This window comes from Lynx rufus, unplaced genomic scaffold (assembly GCF_022079265.1).
Source record: "Lynx rufus isolate CCGP_SWC_20201006 ecotype Redwood Valley unplaced genomic scaffold, mLynRuf1.p SCAF_2, whole genome shotgun sequence".
NCBI classification, from domain to species: Eukaryota; Metazoa; Chordata; class Mammalia; order Carnivora; family Felidae; genus Lynx; species Lynx rufus.
The window spans coordinates 116,682,725-116,690,340 of NW_025814834.1; the positions used below are offsets into that span (position 1 = coordinate 116,682,725).

The 7,616-nt window shown below is 48.5% G+C and overlaps 1 protein-coding gene across 1 annotated transcript; it reads right to left on the reverse strand.

The window, feature by feature from the left end:
• Positions 1–21: 21 nt before the first annotated feature.
• Positions 22–6,995, reverse strand: BNIPL (BCL2 interacting protein like). The gene is made up of 10 exons (XM_047082285.1): positions 6,978–6,995; positions 5,836–6,089; positions 5,611–5,675; positions 4,950–5,174; positions 2,645–2,827; positions 2,352–2,454; positions 2,057–2,188; positions 887–973; positions 609–707; positions 22–241 (listed from the first exon to the last, which is right to left on the reverse strand). The coding sequence occupies exons 1-10, from the start codon at positions 6,993–6,995 to the stop codon at positions 205–207; spliced, it is 1,203 nt and encodes a 400-aa protein (XP_046938241.1). The 3' UTR covers positions 22–204.
• Positions 6,996–7,616: the final 621 nt, after the last annotated feature.

Sequence of the window (7,616 nt, forward strand, 5' to 3'; positions counted from 1 at the left end):
CCCCCCCCCGGAAATCAGGTTCCAGACCTCAGAACTTTGAAGGCAGGGTTATGAGAGGAATGACACCCCAATGATATGTGAAGGTCCAGTGGCACTAGGGTTGAAGATGAGGTGGTTTAGGAAGCAGCCCAGATATTTCAGGGTTAGGGCATAGGCAGATCAGTATCTTTGCTTGGTTCTAAGGTCCTTGAGTCCTGTCTTATACTAGGTGCCTCCTGAGCCATGGAGATCCCTGTCCAGCCTAGGAGAGAGAGAAAAACAAAAAGGTGGTACAGGAGCAAGACCTGGATTTTACCTACTGGTTTGGGGAGAGAAGCCAGAGAATTGAAGGAGAAGATCTGCTGCTGGTCAAGCTGGAGGTCCCCTAGGACCTCCCCCCAACACGTTTTCTCCTTTGCACTGCCAACATATCCCTTCTTGACCTCTAGGGGTGATCTCAGTCTCCTCTAAATTCGGTGCTGTGAATATTCCTTTATTCTTGGATGCCTCAGCACTTACATGTATCGTTTTTTATTTAGTTCCCCTGCATCTCTCCCAAGGCATTAAGAAAACGGGAATGGGCTTTATACGTCCCACCCCCAACTTTTATCCTTAAGCTCGGAACTCACTGTCTGACAGCTTCAGGGATGTGAACCTGATCCAAGGAGATGAGTTGGGCCAGCTCTCGCAGGCTGTTCAGAAAACGGATCTTTCGTGTGAACTTGGAACTGAAAAGAGAGGATAAGCCAAGTGTGTGTTGTACTGGGAAGAGGGCTCCTGGAGAGGCTTACAAAGGGACATGTGACAAGTATAGCATGGTTAAGGCTAGAAGGAGCCAGGGTGGGGCAAGATCTTCTTAATCTTGATTTTGAAAATGGGAGCAGGTCCTGGTCCCCAAAGCTTGTACCTGATGAAGGGTCGCAGCAGTGCCAAGAATGCCTTCACATACCATGTGGTGTGGACAACGACCAGGCCACGCAGGTTTTTCCGGAGGCTGCAGAATAGGAGATTGTTCTGTTCTCCCACCTTCATTCCGGAAAATCAGGTGGAGCTATCTTCTGTGCTTTCAGTTCTGCAGTTTCTAGATTTCTCTGGCAGTTGGGGCTAGTCCCTGCTCCTCGGCCACAGTCTGAGCCCCACCCATCATGTTTAGCCCTGCAAAGCTCCTCAGTTTTATTTCTTTTTAAATCTTTTTTTTTAATGTTTATTTATTTTTGAGAGAGAGAGAGAGAGCAAGCAGGAGGAGGGACAGAGACAGAGGGAGACACAGCAGAATCCGAAGCAGGCTCCAGGCTCTGAGCTGTCAGCACAGAGCCCGATGCGGGGCTTGAACTTGTGAACTGTGAGATCATGACCTGAGCCCAAGGCCAGAGCTTAACCAACTGAGCCACGCAGGTGCCCCAAGGCTCCTTGGTTTTAGGAATCTCTTGCCAGAACTCTTCAGCCTGGAGTCCTCCTCTGCCCCACCTCCCTCCTGTGCCCTACCCTTGCCTAAGTCCTTGGCGACTCCCCTGTCCCCTCCCCTGACAGAACTCCAGGTGGAGGAAGGCCAGTGGGGGAGAGGGGGGAAGAAACAAAAAGAAAGAGAAAAGTGAGCAAAGGGAAGATGGGGGAAAGAAAGGAGGAAAAGGGAACATCGCATGGAACAAAGCCTTACGGGTCAGGGAAGCAGGCAGAGAAGAGAGGCAGAGACAGTGGCTCCTGGGAAGTGAAATAAATGGTGAGATGGTGACCAAAGGGAGCACCTTCTGCGTGCCAGGCAACATGCCACGCTGATTTATTTGATTTTCACACGTGCGCGATGGCGAAGGTATTCTTGTTGCTGTTCTGCAGAGAAGGAAATGGAGTCCCAGGGAGGCTAAGTGACTTGCCCAAAGTCATACAGCAGGTAAATGGGAAAGGCAAGATCTGCGACTAGATTTCCCTGACTCCGAGAGAGGACGGAAGACAGGAGAGGCCTGGAAAGGGGTGTAGAAGGACAAGGTGAAGAGGAAGGGGCTACGTGGAAGAAGAAAGAATGGAAAGAGGGAAAGAGAAGGCACAGAGAGACTGGCAGCCCCGCTGCCCCGTGGCTCACCGCCGGTCCAGAGCATGGTAACACTGGCGCATCCAGCCCAGAGGTGGGACCTGGGCTCTAGTCGTGGCTCCGCTCAAGTGGACAAGCAGGTAATTTTCAGCTACCAGCAGCTCCAGAGTTCCCACCATATACCTGGGGGGCACACAACTGTCAAGGAAGGGACATGCTTCAGGATGTGGGGTGTCAGGGGGACATGACTGTAGACTTTCCAGTCAGCTGCTGATCACAGGGTGTTCTTGTTGTTGCTTTTCCCTCCCAACATCCACCCTGGGGCCCTTCAGGGCGTCGGACTCACCTGAACAAGTGCTCCATGACATAGGTATAGTTGGGGATGCTGCTGCTGGGTAGGTAACAGGAAGCAAAGACAATGACAGCATTGAGGCCATCACCATGGTAACCTGGAGAGGACAAAGGGACCATTTATTCAGTTAACAGGTACACATTGACAGTACATCTGTTTAGGTTGAAGGACTCTGAGGGTCTCTGAAAGTTACAGGAAGGATTTTGTACCCAGTAACTGAGTTTCCAACTCAAGCCTTTTATTCAGTCAGTCACAGTTCTTACCCCTCCACTTATGGTAGTCATTACCTCCATGAGAGAGGGCTTTCTTATAGGGCTCAATGACCGTCATGTCCACTCGCTGTTCCCGCTGTCCTGTTCGGAACACTCTCCAGTGACGACCATCTTCTCCAGCTACATCCCACACACAACCCCGGCCCAGCCTTTCTGCTGCTTCACTGGCCCCCAGACCCTCTGCACGGGGCAGCTCATCTAAAAGAGAGGGATGGGGAAGGGTCCATAAGGCACGGTACATACCTTCAGTGTCTTGTAACTTCCCCAGGTTCTTAGAGTTGATTACTCCAACATCTCATTCCTCAGTGTTTTCCAGGACTCCAGCCCTAGTTTGTCCAATCAATACAACCGCTTGCTGGTTTCTATTTCCTGTGACTCATGATCCTCACTTTTTCACTAGACACTGGCCTTGAGGTAACCCTGCACTATGGTAGGTCCATGGCCCTTGCCAGTATTAGTTTTTTTCCGGATTCTTCTTTCCATGCTTTTCCTTGGGTGAGCTCATCTCTTCCCATGTCTTCAATCACCACCAGTAAGATGATGATTCCAAATTTGCCTCTCTAACCCACACGTCTCTCCTAACTCCAGACCCATGTCCCTAAACGCTTAGAGTGGACATCTCTAGTTTGTGTCATCTTCAAGTCACCAGACCCAGCTGTAAGTCAGACTCATTCTCTTCCTCCTCTCTCCCATATTTCCTTTTTTTTTTTCTTTTTTTTGGGAGAGCACAAGTAGGGGATGGGTAGAGAAAGAGGGACAGATGATCTGAAGTGGGCTCTGCTTTGACAGGCTGACAGCAGTGAAGCTGACGTGGGGCTCGAACTCATGAACTGCAAGATCATGACCTGAGCCAAAGTCAGACACTCAATCAACAGAGCCACCCAGGTGCCCCGGCCATATTTCCTTTCTTGATGACTCCATCCATCTAGCTGCCTGAGAGAGAAAACTGATGTCATCCAAGATTTTCTTCTCTGTCAGTGCTCAAGCCAGCTGGACCCCATATCTTCTTCCATCTATCTCCATTATATTCTCTTATTATTCTTTCCACTATTGCTGTCCTGATTCAGGTTCTTAGCATTACTCACCTGGCTTTAGTGCTAACCTCTTAACTGGTCTCCTTGCCTCTAGTTTGTTTACTTCATTCCACCTTCTACCCCCTTGCTACAGCAAGCTTTGTTTTCTACCCTACCTTTCTTATTCAAATGGCAATATACCATATCCAGCAATTCTGCATGATCCTTCCATAGCAATGGAAACAGCCGCTTCATCTTAAGAAATTGTTGCCTAGTATTTAGTATTCCATTGCATGGACACACCGTATTAGATTTAATACTCGACTGATGGACCTTTAGGTTGTTTCCAACCTCTTTAGAGCCGTCAAATCTGATCATGTTACTCCCTTGATTAAAACCATTCAGTGCCTTTTCATTGCCTACAGGATAAAATCTAAACTCCTCAGTATGGTAGCAAGGACCTCCATGATTTGACTCTTGCCAACTTAACATAGCACCCTGATTCAGAAGCTCAAGTGACAATTTGGACATGTGGTTGGCATCTGAAGTCCAGGGCAATCCTGTAGGGGAGCCCTTAACCTGTGGGGTCTGTGCTGACTCCAGTCAAGCAGCATGGCTGAACTGTAAGACACCCTTTTGATGTCTGGAGAAGTGGAGAATTGGTTGGGGTGGGGAAAACCCACACATCTGGTGTCGGAAGCGTTGTGAGTAGAGAAGAAACAAAGTTTTCCTTAATATCAAAATAGTCATGCTTAATACTTTGAATTCTCCAACATGCCACGTTCTTACCCAACTTGTTTCTTCCACCTAGAATGCCTCCCCAGCTACCTGATAAAGGCCAGCTCAGAATCACCTCCTCTGTGAAGTCTTTCCTAATGTTTCTCAGGCAGAATTGACCTTGTTCTCATCCCTGCTGACCATAACCTATACATATGGAGACCATAATCCTTAACTATATTTATTTGCATAAAATATGTATATTTTAATTTCCTATTAAACAGAGAATTCCCTGAGGATAGGACTATCTTATTCATCTTTATAACTCGGTTCTTGCTCAGTAATAGCATGTAACACTCACCGGATAAAATTTTCCTTAATAAACAAAGGACCCTCCCCACCCCTCTACTGATGACTCTCGCATGGGATCTATAGGCTCTAGCTTTCTGTTCTGAGGAAAGTAATTTTGCTGACCTTATCACTTGGTCCCCACATTATTGCTTCTAACTTTAGTCCGATTAAATCCATCCTGAGCTGCTTTAACTCTAGCTTCTACTCCTACCAGCTCCAGCCTCAGGTTTCTTTCCCACCTTCCCATTCAAATTCATGTCCACTGTCCAGCTGCTCCGAGTCTGAAGGTGTCTCCAGTTCGTCTACCTCCAGGTCAGAACTGCCATCAGGAGAGGAAGGTTCGGAATGAGTGGGAGAAGCTCCACGGCCTCCAGTCTCCTTAGTCAGATTCAGCTGCAACTCTGGGGCAGAGAGACGCTTACGCATGGGGTGTGGGCTACACAGGGCTAAAGTGCTTGGTGTACCTGGGATTGGGAGAAAGGAGAAAAGAATAAAAAAGTATGTGTGTGTTGGCAAGAAGAGATGGAATTCCTGCATATAGAAGTAGTGAGATGGGATAAATTCTAAAGAAGAACTAACATGGGACATTGGGGAAAAGAGAAGTAGAACTGTGATGGGATGAGGGCAGCAGTCTGGGCTAGAATCAAGAGCTTGAGGCCTACTTTTTTTTTTTTTTTTTTAATGTTTATTTTTGAGAGAGAAAGAGCATGAGTGGAGGAGGGGCAGAGAGAGAGAGGAAGACACAGAATCCGAAGCAGGCTCTAGGCTCCCAGCTGTCAGCACAAATCCCGACACGGGGCCTGAACTCATGAGCCGTGAGATCATGACCTGAGCCGAAGTTAGACACTCAACCGACTGAGCCACCCAGGGGCCCCGAGACCTATGTTCTAATTTACCAACCTGCCTGTGAGTCTCTCTTGGGATCCTCAGTATCTTCAGAATGGTCAACTTCTTCAGGAAGAAGTCTAGAGGGGAAAGATTCCAAGGGGGAGCAGAAATGAGGGTAACCGCATCGAGCCAGGTATCAGTTTATCAGTCCTCTTGCCCTGCCACGATTTTCTCACCTCTGCCTCCCTCCCCCGCTCCTTCCTTCAAGTCCTAAGGAACATCCCTCAAAGTCCTCACCTGGGGAATCCCTCATCCTGCCACTCTTCCTTCAGCTCCAGCTCCCCGAGTCTCAGGGGTGCTGCTGGCCCTGCTTCAGCATTCTCCCCAGCCCTAAGAGTCCCAGGGGAGAAGAGGTGATCGTGAGACAAACTCGGCAGTGTCTTCAGGGAACTGGATCGTAGGTAGGAGACACTGGAATGAACAGTAATTAAGGTACAGAGCAGAGAGCAGGCCTTAAGAAAACCCTCAGATCTCTTGTCTTCTGGATACTTCTACTACCTCCACCCCTTCCTGGAAACAGATCACCCCCACGGTGGGGTTTTCAGAGCCCAGGGAGGGTGGAATGTAAAGCTAATCATATAATCGTATTTAACTCTGTGGCCCTGCTCTACCTACACGAGAGTGGTAAAGATATTCCTTGTTACATACGATTGGGTGGAACTTGACAGACCCGCCCAGCTGTCACCAGGCAGGGCTGGGGATGATGGCACCTCGTCAGGCCTGATGCTGGGGAGTGGTCAGGGCAAAGCCTGGCAGAGGTGGAGGGGTGGGGGAAGAAGGTAAGGAGGAAGATTTGCTGGGAAGGAGTACCTGGACCTCAGCTTCTTTCTGGGTCAGCTTTCCTGAGGGCCATTCTGGGGAGTGGATATTAGAAAACACAACAGGCAGGCTTTTCTTTCTTTCTTTTTCTTTCTTTCTTTCTTTCTTTCTTTCTTTCTTTCTTTCTTTCTTTCTTTCTTTCTTTTTCTTTTAAGCTTATTTTGAGAGAGAGAGAGAGAGCGAGCAGGAGAGGGACAGAGAAAGAATCCCAAGCAGGTCCACACCATCAGCACGGAGCCAGATGTGGGGCTTGAACCCACGAACCATGAGATCATGACCTGAGCCGAAACCAAGAGTCAGGCGTTTAACTGACTGAGGCACCCAGGCCCCCCAACGGGCAGTTTTATCAAATACAACACAATAGGGGATTATCCTGAACCCCCAGTTCCCCATTTTCTACCTGAAGCCACCCTACTCCTCTGCAAATTCCTTTTCTTGAAGTCGGGTCTCTTCCAGGAAGCCAAGATTTGCCCTGGTCAGAGCTCACAACTATTCATTGCTCGTTTCCAATCCAGTGGGCCAGATCTTACTTACCCAAGGTCTAACGTCTTTTCTCCCACCTCTTGTGTGGTCCCCATCTTGCCACGTTGGTCTGTCTCCCTTAAATGCTTGCAGCTGTCTTGAGAGTGGGTTGTCCTGGCTCCCCAGAACTTTCGTGGCCTTCTCTGTCTCACTGCTAGATGCTCCTGCCTCCAAGGAAGGCAACCTCGCCTTCAAACAGGTTTTGCCACCTCCCTTTCCCTTCCCAAGGAACAGGTTTGCCCAAGAGAAAAACCCTGCCTATGTGGGGGCGGGCTTTGGAGGAGAGAACATTTTCTAAAATGGCTAGTCTCAGGGGAGTCAAGGAAGGCAGTTTGTTTTCCCTTCCAGACTCCTTATAATCTTCTGGAAGCTACTCTTTATTTTTTTTAAAACTTATTTATTTATTTTGAGAGAGACAGCAAGCAGGGGAGGGGCAGAGAGAGAGGGAGAGAGAGAAGCCCAAGCAGGCTCTTGCAGAGTGAGTGCAGAGCCCGACATGGGGCTCAGTCTCACAAACCATGAGATCATGACCTGAGCCGAATCAAGAGCTGGACCTTAAGCGACCGAGCCACCTGGAGGCTGCTCTTTAAACAAAAAAATCAAAAAAACAAAAACAAAAAGCAAAAGACAGTGGTAAAAAAATATTTTGGTTTTGAGACTATCTTGGCCCCACTTTT

Coding starts and splice junctions, on each gene's coding strand:
- BNIPL (XM_047082285.1), bottom strand. Junction 2,828..4,949: donor ACATGAATTTGAATGGGAAG/GTGGGAAAGAAA, acceptor CCTCTCTTTTAG/ATGAGCTGCCCCGTGCAGAG. Junction 974..2,056: donor TACCATGCTCTGGACCGGCG/GTGAGCCACGGG, acceptor CCTATTCTGCAG/CCTCCGGAAAAACCTGCGTG.